General features: G+C 40.8%; 3 protein-coding genes across 7 annotated transcripts in view; 2 read left to right on the top strand and 1 right to left on the bottom strand.

Annotated features, from left to right (window-relative positions):
- The window catches only part of akap12b (A kinase (PRKA) anchor protein 12b), a 69,054-nt gene extending 64,951 nt beyond the window's left edge, over positions 1 to 4,103 (top strand). Inside the window, exon 4 of one of the 2 annotated variants that reach the window (XM_080790222.1) lies at positions 1,116 to 4,103. The gene's annotated coding sequence lies outside the window, so the exon portion shown is untranslated. The remainder of the gene's footprint in view (positions 1 to 1,115) is intronic. The other variant, XM_080790223.1, reaches the window with a different exon arrangement.
- Positions 4,104 to 8,353: 4,250 nt separating this feature from the next.
- Positions 8,354 to 15,711, bottom strand: zbtb2b (zinc finger and BTB domain containing 2b). The gene is made up of 3 exons (XM_080791666.1): positions 15,334 to 15,711; positions 11,740 to 11,920; positions 8,354 to 11,065 (listed from the first exon to the last, which is right to left on the bottom strand). Exons 2-3 carry the CDS (start codon positions 11,910 to 11,912, stop codon positions 9,688 to 9,690), a joined length of 1,551 nt encoding a protein of 516 aa, XP_080647792.1. The 5' UTR covers positions 11,913 to 11,920; positions 15,334 to 15,711; the 3' UTR covers positions 8,354 to 9,687.
- On the top strand, positions 10,161 to 26,082 carry armt1 (acidic residue methyltransferase 1). Of its 4 annotated transcripts, none has more exons than XM_080791668.1 (7): positions 10,161 to 10,295; positions 19,830 to 19,982; positions 20,589 to 20,669; positions 20,982 to 21,087; positions 21,576 to 21,817; positions 22,428 to 22,593; positions 23,139 to 26,082. In XM_080791668.1, exons 2-7 carry the CDS (start codon positions 19,840 to 19,842, stop codon positions 23,919 to 23,921), a joined length of 1,521 nt encoding a protein of 506 aa, XP_080647794.1. In that variant the 5' UTR covers positions 10,161 to 10,295; positions 19,830 to 19,839; the 3' UTR covers positions 23,922 to 26,082. The 4 variants fall into 4 exon arrangements, with proteins under 4 accessions (XP_080647794.1, XP_080647793.1, XP_080647796.1 ...); XM_080791667.1 differs by having other exon boundaries at positions 10,167 to 10,295; positions 19,821 to 19,982; XM_080791670.1 differs by lacking the exon at positions 10,161 to 10,295 and having other exon boundaries at positions 19,867 to 19,980.
- The last annotated feature ends 1,260 nt before the right edge of the window (positions 26,083 to 27,342 follow it).

Raw genomic sequence — 27,342 nt, 5'->3', positions numbered from 1 at the left:
CACAATTATGTCATTAATGATCTCACTCATTAGTTTAACTGGAAATATTTGTATGCCGTATTATTTTTAACCAATGTAATATTGATAATATAATAAAAGGGTAAGATAAAACAAGGAACATTTGGGGAAATTCTTTTCCAAATTCCTTCTATCATCCAATCTTCTCATGGTGGCTTTTTTAAAACATCAATGGGCCCTACTTTTATTAGGGGGGAGAGGATTTGCCCGCTAGCCAGATGAAAAAGCTTTTGTTCGGGCTACGAGTAACCGGGGGACCTTTGATATCAAAGCAGGAATGCCGCCGTTGACCCCTGCTTTGTAGGCTGGGGTCTTGAAGGGAAGCAGTGTGTGAGGGGCAGATGAACTTGTGCTGACAGACTGATTATGATTCCGCCTCTCCCTCCTCTTCGCCTTCCACAAGGGACTCGATATGGAGTCAAGGAAGCATGTCAGAGCACACATTTGGCAGATTTAATTACAGTGACTCAAAGAATTGTATTTTGTTGCTCTACTGAATTATATTTTCATGTATAGTCATGCTCATTACCCTATTACACTACATTACCCTACACACTGCATTTAAAAAAGAAGTAATGTGTCTGAAGATGTTATCATACTGTTTAATATATATATATATCTCATACGGTTATTTGAGCCGCACAATGGAGTGGAGTGTGCAGAGTATTGGGTGTGGTTCAGCTTAATGTGTAATAAGCAGCACTGGTGCTCTGCAGCAGAGGGATGAAGAGAGAAGGGGAAGCTGAGGGACGTACAGCAGCAGTGTTGCAGCAGCCTTCTCCTAGACTTGGTCTATTGCTGAGTCATGTAAATTAACCTGGAAGGATGAAGAAAAACTAGAGGTTAAAATAAAATATAAAAGGTTGTAGGAGATGGGTATGGTTAAATATCCTCCTTTTAAAAGATACTGTATATAGTTTTCTTTTAATTATCCTTTGTTTTTTAAAGAAACATAAAATGTCTATGCTTTACCTTTAACTGTTTACATCTCTGAGAAATACAACAAAACATAATGTATCAAACATTTGTTCACCTATGCTAAACATGTCTGTTTTGTGAATATTTACTGAATTTCCCCTGTATTTCTGTCTCCACAGTTTCCCAAGAAGCAAGACTGCCTGGGAGACAAAATGTCTGGACCAGGAAGCAACTGATGAGAGAGAGAGAAAGAGAGAGCGAGAGCGAGAGAGGTTGTTCTGTGGAAACACACTGAGACTGGGCTTCGCCCCACCCTGCTCAGAGGGACTGATTGAGTGACAACTCCACCCCTCTCTCCTACACCACCATCCCCTCCCTTCTTCGTCCAGCCCCGTCCCACAAAAGTGACATCCCTTCTCCAGAGTCCACCCGTGAGGGGCAAAGCTAGACCAACCGTACCTCCCAATCCCTACCGTCCCAAACCCTGCGCATGCGCGCACGCAGCCACACACACACACACACACACACACACACACACACACACACACACACACACACACACACACACACACACGCATCATGCTTCACTGTTCTATTCCTCAGAGGCATCCCATCTGGCTTGTAATCAATGTGATGCACGTCTGCTGTCTTAATGACCTTCCATTGCCGGTGTTACTGTGGCAGGAGTCTGTATACAGGGGGAGAGAGAGAGAGAGAGAAACAAGAGATTGAGAGAGAGAGAGTGTGTGTGTGTGTGTGTGTGTGTGTGTGTGTGTGTGTGTGTGTGTGTGTGTGTGTGTGTGTGTGTGTGTGTGTGTGTGTGTGTGTGTGTGTGTGTGTGTGTGTGTGTGTGTGTGTGTGTGTGTGTGTGTGTGTGTGTGCGTCCGCGTGCGTGTGTGCGTGCGTGCGTGCGTGTGTGCGTGCATATGAGAGAGAGAGTGAGAGAGAAGAGAGACTGTGAGCATGAGACTGTATGTGTACAGCTGAAGAGTTGGAGGATTATTATCTTGTATATTGTATTTATATCTTAAGTATTCTCTTGTCCGCCCCATACCTCCAATATTTCTTTTTTGTTTGTTTTTTTCTCTATTCCTGATTGTAAGGAATTTGATGTCATTTTTTATACTTGAGTAAAAGGCTGTGACTCACCAGGCAAAATTGACCATGGAATTTGTCTGGGCGAGAGGAACAATTAATGCCTGAAATGTGGCCCAGTGTATAGCAAACCAACCCCCAAGACTGAGATTTAAACATTTATCGCAGAGATTCTAAAAACGAAATCACGGTACAGATGTGATTCCAACGAGCGCATGATAACACAGCTTAAACAGTAAAACCCTCAGTGTTATTTGAACTCAGGCTCTCGGAGTTAAATTTAAAAGGAGGATTTTACTGTGGGCAAGGACAGGGACTATGGTGAATGTGATATGTACAGTATAGACGTGCACCACTTTTATTTGTTTGACTGTCTAACCACAACTGTATTTCGCCTCGTTCTCCACCCAAGCAAAAGACTTTCCACTCAATGCACAGTAAAAAATAAAACCAGTGTTAATGTCACTGAGAGTATACAAATGTTACATTTATACACTCTGAGTTTCAAATGGTTACATTAACACTGTGTAGATGTGTGTGTGTGTGTGTGGGGGGGGGGGGGGGGGGGTCACTGCCTGTTGTACTGTGAAAAAGTATTGTTACTCAAGTATGAGTTTCATGTAGAGATACAATAAAATACTATTCTTTCATCCTGATTTGATGTGGGAGAACTAGTTGGTCAGAATCAGTTGAATGAGTAGTTATGTGTATTTATGAGTTCTATAGGTAAGATCATACATGTGATAGAAACCTACATGTCATGTTCTCAATGTTAGAGGACCAATTTTCTTTGATGGTTTCACTTGCATAGTGACGGTGTACAGCACTTCAATGAGATCAAACAGCTTGGCAATATGTATGCACCTCTGGTTGCAAAGAACCCTGGCACCCTCTGTTGTCTGGTATGAAAAGTACACCATTCAGTCAGTATTTCACTGTTGTTTTTTTTTGTTTTTTACAAACACTGAAAATTTGCTTGCATAGATATCTGGAACATTTTATGGTATTGGAAGCTAAGTGTGTTTCCCCACTCAGAAATTATCGCCAAACTGACACCAGGGAGGATTGAGATAGCACAAACACCGACATTGCATGGTGCCAGACAAAAATACCATCACCCTTTTTGTCTTATTCTAGAAAATATAGCAAGTTAGGCAGTTATGGTTTCTGTGGCTCATAGGATGAGATTCCAGTTAACCGTAAAAAATAAAAACAGACTCAGGTCGCTTTGACTGACTTATACAATTTTACCAGTTCATGAGGTTGGAGTGTTTTATTTAGGAGTAGTCCACTTTACAAATCTTACACGTTTACTGGGAGATTTTGAAAAAATAAAATAAAACTGCAGGTATCAATTTTGTGTTAAGTTTGAACAGACAAATAAAATAGTTATCTGATTATAGGCTACTGGTATATTTTGTTGTTTCTCACAACATTTGGCTAATGTACACTGTAAATTGAGGTAAAATCACGCGAATACCATACATGAAATGCAGCACGTACATTTTTGGCTAAGCTGTATGACAAAACCACAAAGCTCAAGGAAGTATATGCCATGTTTGGCCAACTTCACTAAATGTTGACTGTATATGGGTGTGTCACATCCAAAATATTAGCTTATTGTAAAATAAAATGGCAAAAAAATGCAGAATTAAATTAAGAAGGCTATTGCTTATGCTGCTTAGTCTAGTAGTGCATTTGGTTGGGACACATGCCCGTCTTCAGTCTTCCAGCATTCTTTTTGTAACAGTTGACTGTGAGCCTGGTAACATTTGTACAGATTGTATACCTATGTACTTAAAAATCATATTGTTGTAATAATAACAAATAACATATACGCATATTTAACACATTATATGTGTAGCATGGACTAAATTCTGTCTTTTATATTGTCCGAGCTGTTAATAGTAAGAAAACGTACAAAAACTTGTCTATATTTCGTTCAAAATAAAGCTAGCAAAATGAACACTTGTGTTTACCATTATTCATTCATCAATTTGTTTTCACAACAAACTAGACATTGAGTACAATTAAATGTTACTTTATTTTATTTACTGGGGCCCCAGTAAGCTATGCTATCAGAAGCTATCCAGAAGTATATTTTAATTTTAATAAAGTATATTTTAATAGGCCCCTGCAAGGGGGAGGGGGGGGGGGGGGGGGGGTGGGATTCCGTTCCTAGGTTGACCGGAAGCGGGAAGTCTAGCGTAACGTGTTGTTGTTGTTAGCATGCTAGATGCCCATTCCCATTGCCTAGAAGCTCGCTAGCAATAAGTTCGCTCGAGAGAATTTAGCCAGGGAGTTCAGTTCACTGTGCCTTATTTTGTTTCTACACTGTTATTGTTCAATAGTTCATTCAAGAAAAAGTATTTCTGAGACGGTTGTCATGTCTTCTGGGGAAGCGAACCCTACCAGTCATTACAATAGGTTTAGTAAGATTGAATAATATAAATAAGATTGGTCTAAACTTAGTTCAGTCATCACTCATCACGGCATGCTATTTTCATTTGGGATGGAAGTAACTCTAGCAGTGGCAGAGCAAGGATGGAAGAAGGGTAAATGCCACTGTTTTATTTTTCATCCAGAATCCAAAATGATCATTTTTTAAGCATTCACGATGTGCCCACAATTGCAAATTTGCAAGCTTTTTGTTTGGTGTAAACAATATTAGTTTTGCCAGCCCATAGATTCCGATAGACCGTATCCACACTGCGGCCATATTGCCATTAGTGCGCGTTCGGAAATAGCGCACTGAGCAATGCAAACTAATAGGCGAGTGCGCTCCCGGTGCGCATTTCCGAACGCACCCGTTTGCCACCTTGCTTATTTAATGCAAAATACCAGCATGGCTGCCGTGTGAATGTATGTATAATAATAACGTATGTTAGAAATGCATGTAGAAATTGCCGGATGCTAACTTGCATATGTTGAGCAATTTTCATAATTCTCATAATATGTGACCATACCATTAACAACCTAAAGAATGCAAAAATAATGCTGAATCCATTCCAAGCATTAGTTTTGAAAAGAAAAACAAATGTGCTGACATCATCACATTTGTGACGATGGCTGCCTATGGCCGTTTTAGCCCAAGGAGTGTTTTTTGTGCAAAACGAATGCTTGGAATGAATCCAGCATCATGAAAACCCTAGTTTGACACATCACATGCTATACTTAAAGTATGATGAAATTTAGATTTCATTCGCCTATGCGAATTATGAAAATTGCTCAACATATGCAAGTTAGTATTCGGCAGTTTCTACATGCTGGGGACCCATACTCAACATTTCTATCATAAAACTTTGGTGTACTCAACATGTCCAGGTTCACATTCTGGCAAGTGTATATATGGGAGATTGAGAATTTGAGATCAGGTGCAGATGTTTCAGGTCGACGAGGAAGGATAAGTGTGCCCCACACATTACAGGTACGAGATTACGGGTTTGATGAACGACTTTGCACATACATAGTCAAGAAAGTTACATTCATATGTTTGAGAATCAATGTAAGGTCCGGGGTAATACTTTGAAGGCCTATATGTATCCGTCATGTGCATTATGTGTGGTTAGACTGTACTAGCCTATAAGTTCATGTAGGCCTAATATGATTCAAAACTTGGTTAAACTGTTAAACACGGATGACAAAATAGTATTTCGTATTTCTATCAGAAATAGTCAGTGATGGAAAAAGTACTCAAATGTTTTACTTAACTTAAGTGAAAGTATCAATACAGAAATATAGAAATAGTAAAAGTCCAGAATTCAAAATTGACTTGAGTAAAAATACAAAATCATCATACTAAAAGAATAAAAATACTCATTATGCAGACTGTCCCCAAAATAGCAGATCTATAAGCTCACAATATGTCACACTGTAGATCCATTTCTAAATGGCTGAAATGAAATGTTTTGTAATAATCAAAATCTACAAAGTAACTAGTAAGTTCATATAATTGTAGTGTAGGAGTAGAAGTAAAAGTATTGGAAAATGGAAATACTCAAGTACAAATACCAAAAGATTGACTTAAGTAATCCCAGGACAAGCCTGAAAAAATAGCAAGATTTTCAACAAGGTGCATGATTGATTTAAAACCAGTATACAATTTTAGGAATCATTACTTTTAAAAATAAAAAAAATAAAAGAATAACGGACATAAGACAAAGTCAGGACACAACAATGTAGAATTATGTAAAACATTATTTATTCTTTGTTCTTCATTGTAAAAATGTAAAATGGTTTACACAGAAAACTACATATGTTCCTGAGAACACAAATATATCACAGTAGACATCTAACTACAGTTTTGGGGTGGGGAGGTATTGTGCTATCAGGTTTTGGGGTGTGTGGGTTCTGTTCCCCATCTTAAATAAACGGGTAACAATGCTAATGAATCATTAAAAATGACAATAGTTCACTTTCACTTAGGACTGGTGTGGTTGAAGAACATAGACTTTCAATGATTTCAGACTGCATGTATGTAGCTGGGTGTAATTATGCATCCATTAATTTCTGAGAAATGAATGTCAGTAGTAATAGTAGCGTTTCACAATGCCTAAATAAAACAAGCATGAGCAAAGAGACAATCTCCACATTTTGCCATCACACATGCTCTGTAGACAAGTTATATCAAGTAGACGTTTGCATTTTTCTAGTCACCTGAAATATTACATTTCGTTAAAATGGTCATATTACTGGCAAAAGACAGCACTAGTAGACATCAAGGATGAGTTCAATGTTGCCACCCTTCCCTTATTCCAGACCTGAGTAAAGAAGAATGGGCAATATACCCAAGAAAATAGCTCCATCTAGCCCACAAATGGCAAATAGCAAGTAAACAGCTAGCCACCTGTCTTGCCAGTCATTCCAGTCATTGGAGATCAGAGCACCAAAGCAGTAGCTTATTGGATCGGCTCTTCTGCGTCACACTTGATATACGTATAGACAAAATAAAACTTGCCTGCAAAGTATTTTTACAGCAGTCTGAATGAAAATAAACAACCAATAATAGATTTTCAATGAAAAAAAAATAAGGAAAAAACAAAACAATACAACTTATATACATATCACATACTACACCTAGTAATGATGGGTATTTCTTCACAAATTAATGTTAGATTTAATTGATTGAGGCTACTAATTCACAAGACAAGCTATTATTAGTCCATTAAATGGCACAAATCACACAATGATTGGTAGCATATGTGCTCCAATTGTTGTCAAAATAGTGGCATACCGGTATGTAAATACATTTTCTCATTTTATGTGCTTGTTGATCTCCAGGATGACTAAATGCAGGATAACTAGCTGTCTGCTAATGGGGAATATTATAAAAAGTAAAAACAATTGGCTAATCCTTCAGGAAAAAAATAATCAAAGAAGCCAATGGTGAAAGCTTTTATAACAACAGGTTGTTATTGTGCATCACATGAGCAGCGTTGTAGAACATTTTTAAAAGGGCCTTAAGCTAAAAAAAACTAATTATTTGACACATCTGGGTTTTTTTTGTGATAAATATGTTATAAATGTCCCTTTAATATTGTCTAATCTACTCTTTACACTGTGTTAGCCTACACGATTATGCATGTAAAGTTTGTTTCTTATGACTAATTGGCCCCAACAGAATTTTCCTTTGTTCAGAATTCATGAAAAGGATATTTCACAATTTACCCCACCATCTGACAACGTACGATTTCCTCGGCTTTCACAGTTCACAAAAATCTAACTAAAGCTTAATTTATACTCTTGTCGCATTGTTAGCTTGTAGATCAGTTCTTGTTGATAAGCCACACCATTTGAGTATAAATTAGGCTTATTTTCAAAAGCATTGCAGACATTTACAGATAATAGGACAATATCATGGTTCATAATTGAAAACTTGTTTTGCCAATACTTTAAAATTATTATTGGATATCCTGACAGTCATCATTTGCAAATGGAGCCATGACTATGTACTAATTGCACAATGAAGGCTAAGTTAATACTGTTAACCACTTTCAACCTTGCACACCTATTTTGGGCTTGCCATAGATGACAGGTTTACAAAACATCCCAAAATAGCTGATCTACAAGCTCACAAAACATCACATCATGACATGCAAGCTTGTAGATTGGCTAGTTTTGGCAAAAGCATAATTGTTGGCTCTACTCTACTACTATTACATCCCTCTGCATCACAACATTCCACCACATTTGAGTGAATAAAGCATTTATTTTAGAACAGCATTCCGACATGTTTGTGTGATACTAAGACCTAACACAATAAATGCCAAAAAAAAAAAAACTGTTAACAGCAACAAGGACACAAATTATTGGGGGGAAAAAATTAAGAATGTAAGGCAGAATTTAATAGCCCAAATAATCCCATAAATTATACAGCAGTAAACTAGGATATTAAAATAGCTAAAAAAAGGATAAAAAAACTAAATCTTAACCTCCATTTTGATTCATAGAAAGACCAATTTGTTATATCCATCCCACATAAATTTGCACTATACCTTATAAGTTCTTGTCTACAAAGATATTAGCCTACTAATATACAAATTTGCAATATATATTTTTTTGTAAATAGAGCACTGTATATAAAATTTGAAAATTACATGGAAATTAAGGACTTTTTGGGACTGATTCAAGCAAATGATCAGATGTAAAGTTGCAGTTACATTTTGTACAGGATGGAATGCACCCTTCAAGGTATGGGCACCAGTTTGATGCACTTATAGTAAACAACTGAAAACATTGCCAGATAAAAGTGATTGTTCTGTGTTTGTTGTATCCAGCTGAATAAAAGATGACTATTCAATTGTTTTAAATCACATCATACTTGCCCCTGGCATAAGTAAAGCCAAAGAACTAAAAGGCTGCTCACAAGATGCACTGATACAATAAGGCAATATGGCCATGGAGTAACATTTTAATTCACTTAGCAATCTGGCAACTCTGGCAAATGGAAGACTCTGTGTCCTACATAATATAGGCTGAGGCTACTAACTCAAAAGGAGTGATTATATGGATGAACAAATAGGCTTGAAAATGTGCTGTGCCCATAGATGGAAGGCTAAAAATAACTTTGATCATGAACTAAAACAAAAAAGTTTGAAGACTGGCCAACACAAGCACTAAGCCCACAGCTACAGTCACCACCTCTTGCTCTGGAATCTGGAGAACCATCTACCTCTAGCACACTACACCCGCCGGAACTGTTTGAGCTTCCCCTTCCTTTTTGAGTTGACAATCATGCGTGCACAGCTTGACCAGTTAATGGTAACTTAGAATAGAGACACCAGTATGTTACGGTCTAATACAGTGCAAAACACCCATGTGGAAATTATGAGATGAAAATAAACCCTATTGTTTTCCACTCCCTCACTGGTTTGTAACTTAACCTTCAGCTAAATTGTATTTCATTCTTTGGGTTAAGTCGGTCTATCCCTCATAACATAACCTTATTAAGCTTTTATGCTGTGCTTCCCATAACCTTAACTTAACAGCTGATAACTGTTGTACCAATTTATTCTTTTAAGCAGGTCGAAAGAAATTTCCACATACATTCCAGGCGCAACATTCATACCCAGGTTAACTTCCTCTTTAGCTCATCTAATAACCATAATTTAAAAAAATAAACATTTACCCTAAAAAAAAAGAAATATAATTTTGGCACTATTCTACAAGGATCTCCTCAGTCTTTATGGCTGTTAGTACTGTGCCAGCAGAGGACAAATCAGAACCTTCATCTTTGGGAAACTCTTCCTGCTGGGTCAGCCCCGCTGCCACCTGCCCCTGCAGCCCCGCTAATGCACCTTGGCTGAAGCAGAGGTGTTTAATCACCTCGTTAGGACTAGAGAAAGTGGTCTCACAAATGTTACACTTGTAGGGCCTTGCAGAACCCAGGAAAAGTGAATCCATCTGGCTGCTGTCATCTCCTGCAGCGCACAGCTCCATGCTCTGCCGGTCCACCATGGTGTAGGCATCAGCCCCCTGGTTCAGGCACACATGGCGTGCTGCCTGGTTGGCACGGCAGAAGCTCTTGCCACAAGCACTGCATTTGAAAGGCTTGCCTGTGTGGATGTACATGTGTTCACGCCAGTGGCTCTTCTGGATAAACTTACGTCCACAGGTGGAGCACTCGTACTTCCGCCGCTTCACCTCCCGGTCCAAGTCTGCGCTCTCAAGGTTGTCGATGTCGGCGATGTCTGATGGGGGAGGGGTGTCTGCTTGAGACTGAGACCCACTCAGCCCCCAGTTGGAAGTGGTCACCTCTGCTCGGGGTGAGTCCAAGTTGGCAAACTGTTTATTTTGTTCACTGTCACTGATGACCTCCACTAGCATGGCTGACCCACTCCTGCTCCCCTTCATCATATCATCTAATGTAGTGTGCTCCCCCTGCATAACATTGTTGGTCTCAGATAGGGTATGCTGCAGGGCCCGGGTGTGTTGGAGGAGGTGCTCTCTTAGCACACTCCTCTGGTTGAAGCGGCTCCTACACAGATGACAGGAGTAATGCTTCCTGAAAGAGGCATTCCTCTTCATGATACTGGGTTTGACGTGGAGAATAGCATTGATTGAGGGACTCTCCCCAGTCAGCAAGTCTGTTCTCAGCTCCTCAGTCATTGGCTGATGATGACTGGTTGAAGCCTCCATCTCTGGGGGTGAAGAAGCATGCTTGGACGCAGATGAGTTGGTGTAGGCTGGTGTGACTGCTGGCGTTGGCCTATACTTCCCCTCTGAGCCGAGCTGGTCCACGTCAAAGGGCGAAGTCAGCTGGCGACGCCCAGGCACTCTAGGTGACAGCGCTACCTGCTGGTCAGAGATCTGGATGCCATACAGTGATGTGGAGAGGTTCAGACTGTGCTCGGGGTGGGAATAGACTGACTGGCTGGCCTCCTGTATGAGAGGGTAGGCATGCAGGAATTTGACCCCTTGCTCCAAACGTGCTGGGTCTATCAACTGAGGTGCAAGTTTGCCTGTGTACATCAGGTTCAGGAGGTAGCTGAAGATATCTGGCTGTATGTCGGCAGCCTTCAGTCGAACACAGTCACTGAAAAAGAAACAATGTGTCCATTTATGGTGTATTGATTAAGACGGCTGGACATTTTGCCGTTCCTTGGTCTTGCAGTGAAATAGAAGATAATTGAGTGATAAGTCGGTTGGATCAGAGTTTGTCTGGAACTATCTATAAATCTCCATATCTGGTTGTTGCGTTTATGCCCATATATGGAGGTCCCTGATGAGATCAAAATTATGTCATAATACTGTCCTCATAGACAGTACTATGATAATTGTGGCGTTGTTCAAAACGGGACTATAGTTAACAGCAGCTTATAACTTTTCATCTTCAAATTCATGCATGGTTCACATGATTGTTAAAGGGAATCCAAATGGCAATTAACACATTTACATTTAAAGTATCCCAAGATCAATACATAAAAACTTGGGTACTCAAAAAAGGGAACAGTGTGACACTTATGGGGGATTCTAGTGTTGATCCCCCTCTGTAGCTTGCCACTGTGTTCCCTTGGTTTGAGTACCTGATTTTAAATGTAAATGTTTATTGCTATTTGGATTCAGGGATGGGAGCACACTGGCCTCACTTGCCATAGGGTTAACATATCAGTTTGTGGATCGTGTAATAATGTATGTATGTACACCCATTCTCATGTATATGTCGAAGATTGTGGTTGCATCATATGTCATTTTACACATTTTCTATACCTGTCCTGGTGGATGAAGAGCATTCTGAAGTAGTTGGAGAAGGCAGCTAGGACTGCTTTATGGGCTTTGAAGAAGACATCTCCTATGGCCACAGTGCAGTCGCACAGGAAGCCAAACTCCCTCTGAGCGTTAAGCTGCTGCAGAAGGATAAGACCATGGTTGGCCAACTCCATTCTTCAACCTGCACAAAGGCATACACACCCATAGAAGTTACACAACACACAAACACACACACACGTGCACACGCACACACAACAGTCAGTTTCCTGTCTGGAAGGAGACCAGAGCTTATTGTGACCACAGAGAGGCAGGCAGACGGGGGTGATCTAACGACTTTGTGAAGCACAGCCTAATAGCCCCTACAGACTGTAGGAGTTTTAAAGTTGTCGGGGAGTCATCAGATCGTTAAGTATTTCACACTACAGGAGTCTTTTATTTTAAATCGACTGTCATATTTTTGTGGCTTTCACACTAAACGATTGATTGCCGACTAGGGATCACACAATGCAAGAGGACTAAGATGCAATCCAGACCCGATACATGTACTATTATAGGCTACATTCGTTTTTTATTTCATTTTGACGGCTCTCGTAGGTGCAGGATCGCGCAATACATGCACAGGACCGCCAGGACGTCTCTCTCTGCGCGCGCGCACACACGAACACACAGGGCGAAATAGAGTGAGGCAGGAGCTTGGATGCAATCTTGATTTTCATTAAATAATTCTCTGTCTCTGCGGCTCTCACCATAATGTGGCGCACACACAGTGCACATTATCTAAAAATGTATCAACATTATTCAAGTGAGATGGGTTGGTTTGGACTATTTAACAGAAATATTAGGCTGATATAGCTACCAATATGTATGACACCTGGATTTACCAAAGGAATAAGAATGACACCTGAATTTACCCACAGAATAAAGGTTTTATGGTATTATCTACCGATGCAGACAGACTTTCTGCGCTTTTATCGCCGCTGGATCTTTTCGCAGAGCCTTTCACACGCAGTGAGAAAAACCTCTGAGATCAAAGCCTGATCTTGCGTCAGATCAGGGGTTTTGCAGGGAGTGCCAAAAAAAGCTCCCCGACAGCATAATCGGAGCAAATATCGTGCAGTGTGTAGGGGCCATAACACAACAGTAGAGTTTTTGTGTCAAATGGAGACAATTTGTGTTGTTTAAATTTATGTAACAAAGGCACTTAACGCTTAGCTGATTTGAGTGGTTAGAGTGAAAGCGAGAGAGGACTAAAAGTTGCTCATCTCAAATGTATTCAGGAAGAGGAACATGGTTAATATTGCTGCTTTAAGTAGCCTTCAGAACTTGAAAAAATAATCAATGACAACCAGAAGAGTCATGGGGTTTCCTGTAACAGTTTCCTTTAGCCTATTAAGCAGTTGGTTAGTTAGTGCATAGGAAAAGAGACTGGCATTCTCATTGACCTCATGACAACTTCCTTTAGGCCAATCTCACGCAAAATTGTTGCGCAAAGACCCGCCCCCGCCTGCCTCTGAGTGGCCTACCCGTCTTTGCTCCGTGGTTACCGGTCCTCCGAGGTGGAAAGTTTGGTGACACTGACGCAAGGTTACTACGAGTCCGTAGTGGGGGGGTAATAATTTACTAGGCTACTCTGTCCATATTGGGTTGCAACTCGATGGAGCTGAGTAGGCTCTAGCTTTCGTCGTAGTCACACACAAAAAATTGTCTGCGGTTGTTGCTAAAATAGTGGCGGCGGGAGGATTTGAACCGGGGAGGTGTGGATTCAGAGTCGAACGATTAGACTAGCGAGTTAGCTGGCAGAATTGGTTTCGGACTTCGGAGGCTTATTAGTGGGCGAAGCCCCTCCCTACTACTAGTAGGGGGGTCAATCAGGGCCAATCAGAGGCAGGCGGGCGGGTTTTTGCACAACCATACTGCCGTGCCGTTGTGAATTATGCATCTCACACAGCCCCTGTTGCCTATCCCTATGGATCCCTAATATGCCTATAGGGACCTGGGATATGTTGATGAAAACATGCAGACAAGAGCTCATTCTCATTTTTTACAGAAGTTCACAATGATGAATACTTGTCAGGTCTGGATTTTGGATGTGCATCCAAGAAAGCTTTATCGCTGAAGCCTAATGTGACATTTATATAATACATAGACACACATGGCTAATACCCAATTATTGAGCACTTAGAACAAACAACTTATGTCAGACAGAGAAACCCCCAGAACAAAAATGTGTGTATATATATCAACACTTAACTTTGCACTTTGTTGTAACTGGTGTGAATTGACGCTAATGGAAACTGGTCTTAACTCAACGTGTATTTTGGTGCTGGCTGAAGTGTATGATGACTGCTGTTGACCCAAAGGTCTGCACAGGACTGACTGTGAGGGCTCCAGGCCATCACATGACCAGGGCTACGGGTGTCGACACACATTCCTAAGGCAGTACTAGTTCCACCCCCTCCACCAGGGACTGGAAAGAGCCTGTGGGGCGGGCTGGGTGAATCTCCTTTCTCAGACAGAAGAACACTTTCTTCCCCCTCTAAACATAGCCCATAGCCAGCAAAGACAATGGAACAAGATAGTTTTATTATCGTAAGTTTACACAAGATTATCTGATCTTAATGTGTATATCTGCATGGGCCTCCTACAGTGACACACACACACACACACAGAGTACTGTCACCCATTGAGCTTGAAGGTAGCAGTTTCAAGTGCCTGCACAATAGTCCAAAGAATTTGAACAAATCCTCTTCAGTGCTCATGATTGAACAAGCTAGCTTTCAATTATTGATCTGCCCCTTAAGACAATCCTGCTCAGTAGCCTACGTCTGCTCTAAAGTAGTGTATAATCAAATCATAGTGGTAGTGACAACATAATTCAACTAGAAACAAATGATTTGCAATTGACTGCATGCATTGTGGTTAATAGATTAGAAACACAACTGCAATGTCTCCATCTCTGTTCTTAAGAAATCATCCAATGAGATATTAGAATGAATGAATGAATCTCTGATCCACAAGTGTGTGATGAACCTAGTGGACAACCGGGACATCCTTGTAAGGCAACAAACAATGATTGATCAAAGATAATAACAACAGTTACTACATTGGCTATCGTAATCAGTAGTTACTTGCCATGTGTTCTTCATAGTAACATGTTTGTAACATTAAAGCGCCGCCCCTAATACAGACACGTGGAACAGTCAGTACCCCACACAGACTCGAGACACTTCCGTAGTGCGTTTTTCTTCTAAAAACTGAAAATGTCCCCAACGATCGTAGTAAATACCCATGCAGTCAGATGACATGCGTATTTTCGGCATTAAAGCAAGTTGTACAAGATAAGCAAAAGATTCTACACGTTAATCAACACCGCTCCCGAGATAGAAAAACAAGCGCGCCACGGGACCTCTGCATCGCTTCGAAACGGACACACACGCGCGCGACACACACACGCACGCACAAGGGGGATGGGGTGGTCACGAATACGTTTCTTTTAACTTCAGCGTGACAATTACAGGCGGCGAACCCCCGTTTGTAAATAACGTTGCATACAAGCGGTAAAATGAACGTTAACAAGTATAAAAGCAGACGTACCGTGTTCCACCGCGGTCTTATTTCGTGGAGTTTGACGTGTTGTTGTTTGTTACCGGGGACTTGTCCGTTGGGCTCGCGCGCAGGCAGCTGCTGCTCTCTCTGTTCCTTGCAAACGCAGCATTGGCGGCGGCGATGGTCGCCGTCGGTGTTTTCCGGTCGGGTTACGTTACAATCACATGACTTGACTGTGTAAAAAGCACCAAAAAAGAGCAGTTGTAAAATTCGTTGGGAGAGCGTCTGGTAATCCCCCCCGAGCGTAACCGCCGCGAGTGTCAACTATGAAATCTAGGTGACAAGCAACGGGTCACATACGTTCAGTGTGAACGGGCTCCCACAGTAGAAGAATAATTCATTCCGTGTCCCCCGGTAATGGCACGTTAAGCGTAAACCGATTTAAAGGAAGGGGGTCGTTCTCCCTGCCCCCCACCCACCCATGCATGCACATTGACAAATAACGTTGCCTTGCCCCCACAGTCGTTGTATTTGCATTTTCGGTTGCTGCATCTCCAGTGTTTCTCAACTGGTGAAGCGAGACCCACAAGTGAGACAGTTATATTGCCGAAGTGAGCAAACATGTGCCCCTCATGTGGACACATATTTCCATGTGAAAATTGATGAATGAAATGCTATTTTGGAACAAAGATTATATGTGTCTTAATACTTGTATCATGCGCTGTTTTTCTTTCCAATTAGCCTCTGAACAACAAAAGTAAACACATTAAACTAACATTATTTTAATGATACATCTTTTTTTAAAGTGATTTAGAAGACAAATATCCTACCTTAGGTGGTGTAAAAATAAATCCAGTAGCAGATATGGGCTATTAGCCTACTACCAATATATATTTTGTGGATTTTTATTTTAAACTAGTCTATGGGCATTAATGAATATCTCAATGTTTGGCAGTCTTTGCAACTTGCAATTAACTGTGTGGAACTTTATAATTTTCTGTCGTGCATTACTTTTATTTTCTCCTGTTTAAGGTCTATCTTTCAATAAGTGTGACATCCCCTCACTGCAGCAGAGTCGGCTAAGGATAACAGGATGTGAAATAGAGGAAGAGAACACACATGCTACATCCCATTTCAGAGTGTTGTTCCAGACATTCTGGCCATAGGTTTAGGTTTTGACTGGATACACAACTTGTAGCTAGTAGTCGACTCGTACTACATATCAAGGCTTCTTTTTAGACTACAATGTAGCTACAATGTTAGACCTAGAATGATCACAGGCATTCTAGGTCTAACATTGTAGCTACATTGTAGTCTAAAAAGAAGAATGATACTGTATGTAACAACAAGAGCCATTCTATGGCTACTACAATGTAGCCTATGAAGCCCAGTAACTGGGCTCTTCATAGTTGCTTTGCAAAAAAAGATCATGTTAATAAAATGGGCTTTCCTAAACTGCCTATTAAACAGACTAAGGAGTCTAAAAAAACCCACAAAAAAAACTATTTAAGAGTAGGTGTATCTAAACTAAAAGTGAAATCATCACCCTTTACTGAACGTAAAGTAGGCCTATATAATGTGAAATCGTCTTTGCGTGTTTTTAAGTTGGGGTCATTGATCTGCAAAAAAAGAATAAGAACACATTTGCCAATGTTTTTTTTTTTTTTTGGGAAACATTATGCAAGAAAGAATAAATATACAGAGCCTTAAGTGGGAAGGGACAGCAGTCTGTAGAAAGGATTGCACCCATACATACTGCCCCATTATCTGTCATGACAAGAAGAGTAGGAGGTACCTTTGATACTGACACGTTCTGGAGGCACGGTATGTTGTCATTAGACTGTTCAGAGGACAATATCCACCCGTTTGCAGGGTGGATATTTTCCCAGTGCAAACAGCGTCTTTGGCAGACCTGTCTTTCATGGTTGCATTTCAGGTTTAGAGCATACAGGCAAGAGAGTATGAAGCTGTAGAACGTCATTGACTGAGGGAGCACAAGACTTTTGATTGATTGATTGAAGTATTTATTAACAGTTTGCAGAACTTTCACAACTCAATACAAAAACTGTTAACTGAGAGTGGACGACACCATAAAGCATTTCACTTGTTTACAAGAAGGTCCAATGTTTTCAATTCATCATAACATTTAGAGACTTACAAATATACACATATATTCTATATAGCCAAAAACAGGAAATCATCATAAAGGAGGTAAAAAGTGGGGGGAAAACATATACAGTGAGGGGGGAAAAGGGGTGGGGGGGGGGCATCAGTAGGTGCCCTTTGAGAGCGGTTTTGAAGGAGTCAAGGGATTCACATATCTTAATGACAGTTGGTAGGGCGTCCACCTTTGTGTGGCATAGGAGCGAAATGAAATTTGTCCCTTGTTTGTGCCGAATCTGGGTTGCACATGGTTTGTTGAACTCCCTCTGGTGTTGTGGGTGTGTACTTCATTGACATTAAGGCAGTATTTATTTAGACAGGTACATGGATATCTTGGTGGTGTATCTAATCTTGTGGACCAGACCCATTGCAAGATGCTGTACTCTGTCGTCAACCCTAAGCCATTCCAGCCTGTCAAAGTGGGCAGGGGTGAGGTGGGTAAAGCCCAGTAGTAGCCTGACGAGTTTGTTTTGGGTAAGTCCGGAGCCTTGTTTTAAGGGCCTTTGAGGTGCTGTGGTACCAAGAGGTGCATGCATAGTCGAAGAAACCTTGTACGAGGGCTCCTGTTAGGGTCCTTAAGGTGTTTTGACCAGTGAGGAGATCCTGTATAGGAATCTTGTTCTTTGGTTGACTTTTTTGATTACGTTGGTGGCCATTTTATCAACGGAAAGATTCGCCTCCAGGATGGAACCTATGTAATTTCATCTTTTCGTGTGATAATATTGTCACCCACTCAATCTTAAGACCCACTCTGTCTTTTACTGAAAATTGTTTGCTGAATGGTAGGAGCAAGAGAATGGGAAGAGAAGAGACAGAAAAGGGGTCCCTTTAAAGTCTTGAAGCCTTTAACAAACAACCTATACCTCATGTGATCCTCCTGTCCTTGTCTATCTGTTTAGCCAAGGCATGCCAATGGATGCAACTTGTCCAATATTATTTCACAACAGACTAGAAGAGACTAGACTTAGAGGCTAGCATACAGTGATTGAGATCACTGGCACTGTAGGAGAGGTGATCATTATGATAGTGGAACAAAAGCATGTTTACAATGCTGATTGTCCCACAGTAGAAGGCTTATTGGAAGTAGCAGAGTAGATAAACACTGATTAGTGGCTCACTCTCATTCACACTTGAGATCAATTTAATCAATATAATCTTTTACCAGACCATAAAACTGTAACACACACACACACACGCACACACACACACACACACACACACACACGCACGCACGCACGCACGCACGCACGCACGCACACACACACACACACACACGCGCACGCACAGATAGTCAGAACAGTGCTTCCAAAAGAGACATACATTGGACTTTCACATGACTGCCCCAACACCAAATTGATTTTTACAGAGGTAATAAAGATTTAGCTTCAATGCCAATAACATACAGTAGGCTGCATACATTCTCTTAAACCCAAGCCCTTTTTGTCTTTCAAAAACATAGTCAGATGTAAGTGTATATCGACACTGTTGGTGTCGATGTTCTATTCTAAACAACTTGTACACGATATCCCCTTTAATTTGTTCAAATAATGAATTAAGCAGGCCTTGATAAGCTCTATTACTTTACTCAAATTGTGTAATTAGAGAGGTTGTGGTGAGCAGAAGCACCTGTTTAAACATGGCCCTTGATGTTAAACCCTCTGGCCATGGCCTGTTTTGAAACCGGAGTGGTGAGTCACTTCACAACCACCCCCCTTCAACTGAGCCCTCTCGGTTAAGGAAAACAGATCCGGCCAGGCTTGCTGGGGGGAGGGGATGTAGAAGAACACCGGAGATTGACACAGCTGGACACCGCTCCCAAGGACACTACGGGACTCCACATCCTGCCAATGGGCTTCAAGGTTCCCATGGTGACCTCTTTCTCAGCAATTGATTTGAGAGGCAAAGGGTGGGAGTGGGGGGGTACTATCAGAATTAAAGGAATATGCTTATCTCTCCGCCCTCGTAATTGTAAGTGTATCAAATCAATTTGTCATGTTCTTTAAAAGCGGGAATTGAAGTTCAGAAAAGAACTCCTCAGAATACCCATTCCTTTCCCAACATGAGAGAGAGAGGAGTGGGCTGTAAACATGCAAGGGTGGATCACAGTCACAGATCACAGTCTGTGCATAGCAACTTCACTCAAAATAGACTGTTCAACGTTCAGGGTTTTCCCCCCCTTATAACTAATGAAGTGAATTGGATTGAAGTGCATGAAAACAGCTCATGGGAATAAAGGCTGTGCTTAGTTTGCATGAATAATAAAAGCTGTACAGATGTGGTGAACACACCCACCCAAGTCACAGAAATGTACTTAAAATTCTTTCAACAACAAATGTACCCTCTACCCAACCCCTCCTCCTATTCTCGCCAAGGGCCTTTAGGGTTGGCGTTATGCAGTTTCCTGAAAGACTGCCTACCATCGCCATGACAACCATTGCCCTCGACACCAAAGGATGCCCAAGGATGCTGACACAAGGGGCTACGTCCAAATGTCTGATGAAGAGCCGAGAGGATCGAAACATCACGTCCATGGTGTAAAAAGGAACCATTTAATAAAATGTTTAAGTTTTGAGCATCATCAATTGTGCAGACCTTATCTTTCTTTTCTATTATTCTAAACTCGGCACCTGGTTTTCAGTGAGTGGATGTGCTTGCTTTTTTGTGCTTCTTCGCTACCTCCAAATGTGGCATCTAACTTAAAAGCAGGTTTCTTGGATTTTAATTGGAAATGTAATATTATTTACATTATTTTGCAGTTTTCAAGACTCATGGTTATAAGGCTGTATCGTTGTAAGGCTAACATGGTTATGATGGTTATAATAGTAATTGCTATATAATGCAGCATGTCAAATTATGAGGAACCAGTCACAGTATGTAATTGCAGTTTGCATTCTAAACATTTACCACTAGATGGAAGTGTTGGTTGATAAATGCTAACAGTTAACAGGAAACAAGACCAGAAAAAAAACAAATATACCGGTATGCGCAGCGAATTTATATTTAGCCGATAGCCATAGTTTATAATATATATGATCTTAGAAAATATCATAAGAAAACTGATGCATTTCTAGCAGACTGCGTGCGAACTTTTGCTCTGAATAGGACATTAATAAAGTTTTAACTTGAATTTTGGTTCCCAGTCTTCCCACCTGTGCAATGATGATGGCGACTGATCAAGCTGTGCAGGCAGTTCCTCCTTCCCTGTCTGCTAAAGTGGTTGGGTAATGACAGCTTATTTATAAAGATTTTCATAGAATATTATTTCTCATATTGCGGTTAACAAGCAACAACGCTATGTACCCGTCCGGGAGGCTTATCTGACAACTGAACTGTGATTATAGTGTCCTAGCAGCAGTAGCATTAGCTTACTTGCTAGCAGTGTTATGAATCAATTGGCCTGCGGAGAATTACAGTTTCTGATCATTACGCCTTCTTAACAAGCCATTTATTATAAAGCATCGTGATTATAATGATGTGCCCGGTTTAAGTTTGATATACTCAGGTCTGTCATTGTGGCTCTGATGTCTTCACAGGTCATTTGCTTATTTGACTGTGAGAGACAGATTGCCGACCATCTTGACTAAAGTTATCGACACCATCCATCGCAACAAAAACAAGTTTTTTGAAGAGTATGGAGAGGTAAGGACTATGGTGGCCCAGGGTGACGTGGGTCCACAGTCTGGCTGCTGGCACATAATTGGACATTTTTAAGTTGCCCATGATGCGGATACAGGAAGAGTGGGCACTGGGCACCAAGGAAGAAGGAACACCTAGATGTTTGGCAATTTCCCCCCAAATGTAAAATAAATAAATATATAAGTAGCTAATGTAAAGTACAGTAATACAGTAGGCCTACATGTTTTGAACATATGGGGTACATCATTATCAGAACGAAATGTAGTGTACCCTATTGTTTATTGTTTAAATAACTGGTTAGGAGTCTACAGGTTTCATAGCATTTGTAGAAGTTGTTCTAATCATACAATACTTCATTATTAGCCAATTTAACATTGAGGTGGCCATTCCTCCTGTTACCGTCTGTCCATGCTACTTAAACCCCATTGGCTTCCACAGAAGATAAACTTTATCGAAAGCCATATTTAATCTGACATATACATTTCCCACAGGAGGGTGTCCAGTCAGAGAAGGCAACGATTGGTCTGCTGTCAAAGCTAAGGAATGAACTGCAAACCGACAAGCCAGTCCTGCCCTTGGTTGATGGTCTAAAAGACACAGACTCATGGAACCTTTACTTGCAGAGACATCAGGTTTTGCAAGGGGAACCAGACTCTGTCAGCTGGTTTAAATCTCCATGGCTCTACGTCGAGTGCTATATGTACCGCAGAATACAGGAGGCCCTTTGGCTCAAGTGAGGATGATGATAATGACATTACATTTAAATTTAACTTAGATTAAAGTTCAGAATCATCTTTATTGTCACATCAGTTTTACAAGTAAAAAAGTGGGTGAAATTCGTTTTTGTGCATAGTTTGTGCAAGTAATTATATTATTTATTGTCCTGGAGTGTGTGCCACGGTGTGTGCATTGTCTCATGCAAATGCAGCATACTGTACATATACAGTATACACCCACACATAACAAATATGAGCTAATATCCTATGGCAATTGATTTATTCATAGGAGCACATGGATATTAGCTAATCCAGTTTTGGGGTCTGTTAAGTTGCCCTGTAACAGCTCATCAGGCTTTTAGTACAATTGATTGATAACAGAAGACTTATCATATATGTGGTACTCTTGATTAATAGCATAGTGACCTTTGTGCACATAAAGGAATGCAAACGTTATGCTGTTGCCTATATCTGTACACTGGACTGGACACTTATGTGTGTGTTTGTGAGGCACGTATGTAATTTATCTCAAATGACCATTAATCCTAACTCTTATCCAGAATGAGCAGACTTACTCAAATTTATGTTGTTCAGACATAACTTGTTTTTTTATTTCTTTCTTTACAGTCCACCCATTAGTGACTTTGATCCGTTCAATGAAGGAAAGACTCAGGGTTTCTTTGAGTCTCAGCAGGCGGTGATGGGTTTGTGTACATATCTGCAAGGCCTCTACAGTAACTTGGAAGTACTCTCAGAGACACAGCTGATGGAGCAGTTCTACAAATTGTTACAGGTGAAAACCTCAAATGTAATAGTTCAGTGGCAGACTGGTGTAGACTTGTGTGGCCAGACTCGAATCTGTCAGTGCGCAAATATTATAGTTATAGTCTGGCCACGCAAGGGTAAAACTGGTGTTCAGAAGCATGTTCTATAAAACCCTAATTGCCTTAGATATTTCATAAAGGTCATGTAAAACCTCAATCTGCAATTTCTTCAACTGGCTGTCAATATGTAGATTCTAGAACAGCAATAACATAGATTTAGAGTTCTAATCCCTAAACATAATTCTACATAATATTGTGCTAATCCTTCAGGAAAAGGCACTAGTGTGGAGCACTAAAATTATATTTATTGCAAAATAATATTTGTTCAATTTTTGATGACAGTCTTATATTACCCTTGAATAGTTCAATTTTCAAGATTGTGATATGGAGCATGGGCTGACTGTGCGTCCTTCCTTAGTTCCTTGTACACTGCCATACTGCCAGAGGTATCGGCACAAAAGCAACTAAATAGTACACCAGAGAACGTCACAGTAAAGCCCATTTCTCCTTCCAGGTGTCTCTGTGGGGAAACAAGTGTGACCTGTCTATCTCTGCTGGGCAAGAGAACTCCCAGAAGGCAAGTCCCATTGAATCCCTTTCTAAACTCCAACCCTTCATCCTGGTAGATGATTCCAACAAGGTATGGTCGGCACTTATATCTGCTAAGAGGCCAGGAGAGTCCAGTAAATCTACCCCATGCCGAGTAGACATTGTCCTAGACAACGCTGGGTTCGAGCTGGTCACTGATCTGATCCTAGCAGACTTCCTACTCTCCGCCGGTCTCGCATGTGAGGTCCACTTTCATGGCAAATCCATCCCCTGGTTTGTCTCTGATGTCACAGCCAGTGATTTCCAGTGGACCATCCGGCAGACCATGGCAGCCAATCACAAGTGGATGTCCAAAAGGGGTGTCCAGTGGCAGAGCTATGTACGGGAGGGTGTCTGGTCCTATCATGACCACCCGTTCTGGACACAGCCCCACGAGTTCTGCGACATGGCAGCCGATGCACCTGACCTGTACACCACTCTGCAGGGAGCAGACCTGATACTGTTCAAAGGAGACCTCAACTACAGGAAGCTGACGGGGGACCGCGATTGGGACCATGCGGTGGCGTTTGAGACGGCGCTGAGGGGTTTCGGACCTGCTCCACTGTGTAGCCTGAGGACTCTGAAGGCCAATTTACAGGTTGGTCTGCAGCCAGGTCAAGGTGAGAAGCTAAGCTCCCAAGACCCAGACTGGATGACCAGTGGCAAGTATGCAGTGATTCAGTTCTACAGCCCACACAGAGAACAATAGACAGGTCATGGGAAGGCACTGGAGAAGCAGGCATTCAACAAAGTTACACTGAGCATGCAATGACAGTTAGTCTGTGTAAACCATAAGATGTGGTGGTTATGGGAATATGGTTCTTGCCTCATCAGGCCTAGAAATGTCATGTTTTTTGTTAAGGCAGTGCCAGCCAGGTTCACTAATGATTTTCCCCTCATACATCTCACTTACAATCTCATCACTTTAAGACCGACAGGACCTATTCTTTACAGTGGCATTTTATACAGAGAAAAAAAGAGTTGTCAATGTCATGGGCATGGAAATAGTTAAATGTAAATGACTGCACTACTATATTGAATTGTAATGTTTACATATTTCTGCTTGTGTGGGCAGGAAGTGGCTTCTTATACATTCTTTTTCCAGTTCTGTTTTAAAACATTTAGCTCACTGTCATTGAAAAGGCGTGTGCTGCGTACCACCAGGCACCACTAATATCACAACCCCACTCATGAGCTAAATGGATAGGTTTCCTAATGTGAAAGATGGTAGACTCACACTGTGGCAGATATATATTTTGGTGCATGATGGTGTCACTTCCGAAAAGTTGCACATTTACAAATTAAAAACGCTTGGCATCTTTTGCTTGTTGGCTAACAGTGTTTAATATTTTTAAAAATCACACCCGTGTGAAGTGAGGGGCACTAATATATTAAAGTCTAACTCATGTTGATTAGGTGATGCAATGGTGATGTAAAACAAACGGTGCAAACACAAACAAACAAACATTGAATGATTGAACTAAAGACAAACCTGTGTATCAAAAATAGCAACCCAGCCTACAGTATATCTCAATAGATAAATAAAGAGTAAATTATAATCATTCCAAAATTGGCTTAATTTAATAGTTTTGATTGGTCTTCATTTATCTCCACAGCAATCCTTTCAATAAAGTATATGCCGGTGAGAGGAGTAGAATTAATGGGTTCCATTAAGAAAATTAAATGAACCATAATACTTAACCCATTTAAATCATTTGGGTTATCATCATCAGCGTGCCAAACGTTTGGCACAGGAAAATGTAAAAAAGGAAATAGTTCTGTCAGTAAGGCTACTTGTTTGTGCATGACATGACATGTCCAGAAATTGTGGTGTTTACTGAAGAGACGTAGCAATGAAATGGGAGAAAACCAAAGTCTTGGTGCAAATATTACATCTCCCTCTGATTTGGCAGTTGATTTGTTGCTTATTATGCTGCACAATTTTCCAAATAAGTTTACAAGCTATTTATTTTGTGATGCATATCGGGGAGGTATTTAAATGAAAGGTAACGTGATATGTTTGGGTTGAAAATTAAATCTATTCTGAATTCTGATCATTAATCATGGCTATAGACTAGTCTTTGTTCAGTTAGTGTTACAGGTCTCATTGTCTCTCTAGCTCACTAATAAACAGAAAAGACATTTTCAGGTGGATTGCCAATTTTATCCAATCAGGCGAGTACCCATATCGGCTTCAATTTTAGGGTTTCAGTTTCAAATTTGTTTGTGCTTCCTGTATGAGTTCTCTCTGCTGATAGGATATAATTGGCATCCTGGTGTTGAAATGTATTTTTTACTAAAGAGCTGGCGAGGCAGCTGAGCCCTGTTACTGAAGAAAAGCACTAGCAATGACTACCCTCCCAGAATCATAGAGCTACAAGTTGAACAAAAACGACATTAAATCAATTAAATTCATTATTTTGTCAATGTTTTTTTTTCTTTAAGTAAATTGTCCACATAATTACCTCTATTGGTAACGTGTCATTGTTCCGACCGCTCATTAGTCTGACCCATTACTACCCTAACCATAACCGCACATGGAAGCCATGGGGTGAGTCTTAACCGGCCACGTAGTCGGATTAACGGGTTGTCGGACTAATCCGCAGTCGCACCTCTATTAGCCTTAACTGATCGATAATACAATGCACTTTTGATTGAAAATGCAACTTTTGATTGGATGCAGTACAGTACTTCCTTCCTTGTTCTTGCTATTTTGTTCTTGTGGTTCATCTTGCAAGGTCAACATTTGACCTTGACTTATGGTCTAAAAACGTGCACTCATGCAGAAGGAATTCCTGAAAACCACTCACTTGGAACTTTAGTCCTGTCAACATGACAATGCATTGCATTAAAACCATACGTACAAACTGTTTTTCCACTCTGTTTATGTACCTAGTGTTCTGTTAGATATGTGTTCAAGTAATGATTGACTGACTTGATATACATTTCCCATAAAGGTTTTGAATTGCATGTGTGACCTGCTGTTCATGCAATGCTAGGAATCTATTCTTTACTTCTGGTCTCTTGTATTAATATTTTTGCTAGAAGAAATGAAATATGAGTAATTTAATGTCTGATTAATGTGTCTTTTCTAAAATTGCCATTGTGTAACGTTGGCTGCTGGAGTGAGAGCTGACCTGATGTTCTGTTTGCTGTGTTGTGGTGACCTGGCACTGAAATACACCATCACTATCGATTTGGCAGCATCTTTAATTTGTTTATCCTTTTTTCTTTTTTTTCTCCAAACCTATCGTTCCCATTGTGTTCAACTAGCCAAGCTAGATGCCTGTGAGTCAGAAGCAGAAGGCAGTGAGACGGGTAAGCAGAGAACCTAGAGAGATTTATCTCATCCGATATCATCTAGCGACGGCGACGCTCAAAAGACTTAACACAAAATGAAGATGATTGATCTGTAATAGGTGAGTGTGGAATCACTTGGGCTTCCAGTAGGATTTGTCTTATTTTGCAAGGCCCCTTTGTAGTTTGAAAACAGTCTTAATCTATCTAATTTCCACAGTGATTTGATTTGTGTGAAAGTCTCAGGTGTATTCGATAAGTCTGGCTACCGGGACTTAGGCTGGTCATTAATTATTCCTGTAGTGTGCCAACTATCCGCTAAATGAATGATACGTATTCAGAGAGGGGCTTTCAACCTTGCCGTCTGCACTAACTGTGTTTTTGTGGAAAATAAAAAACAAAAAGCTACTATGTTTACAGAAGACAGGAATGAAAGGATAGGATATGTATCTTGCTCTCCTTTTTGGACTCTATGCCTTGCTTTCCTCCCACACCAGTTAGTATGTGATAGATAGAGCAAAACAAAAAATAGAGTAAAGGCTCTGCGCCTAAAAAAGAAAAGAAAAAAAAAGTCTATATGCAAGCTGGGAGGAGTCTAGATTTGTCTTTTCCCCCAAGCAGTGGAAATTTAGGAAAATAACTTGTCATTAAGGCATAGATGGCAAAGACTGAGTGAAGGTGAGGTCCAGAGCTCACCTTCAACTATACAGCCCAACAGGCTGCTATGGGGTGACAAACACAAGGGAAGGTGAGAATAAAGCAGTGAGATAGTGAGAAATAGACGGGGAGAGCAACACTCCTCTCTCATTTTCCCCCTCCCACGATTGGGTGAG

Source organism: Protomyctophum bolini (assembly GCF_963924005.1).
Source record: "Protomyctophum bolini genome assembly, chromosome: 19".
NCBI lineage: Eukaryota > Metazoa > Chordata > Actinopteri > Myctophiformes > Myctophidae > Protomyctophum > Protomyctophum bolini.
The sequence above is the reverse complement of the archived record's forward strand: the minus strand, read 5'-3'. Positions and strand labels throughout refer to the sequence as shown.

Excerpts from the sequence above, each read along its gene's own strand:
- zbtb2b (XM_080791666.1), bottom strand. The coding sequence starts at position 11,912 with ATGGAGTTGGCCAACCATGGTCTTATCCTTCTGCAGCAGCTTAACGCT. Across the intron at positions 11,066-11,739 it reads CTCTTCATCCACCAGGACAG|TGACTGTGTTCGACTGAAGG; the intron begins GTATAGAAAATG and ends TTTCTTTTTCAG.
- armt1 (XM_080791668.1), top strand. The coding sequence starts at position 19,840 with ATGCAGTTTCCTGAAAGACTGCCTACCATCGCCATGACAACCATTGCC. Across the intron at positions 19,983-20,588 it reads CGAAACATCACGTCCATGGT|TCTTCCCACCTGTGCAATGA; the intron begins GTAAAAAGGAAC and ends TTTGGTTCCCAG. Across the intron at positions 22,594-23,138 it reads AGTTCTACAAATTGTTACAG|GTGTCTCTGTGGGGAAACAA; the intron begins GTGAAAACCTCA and ends TTCTCCTTCCAG.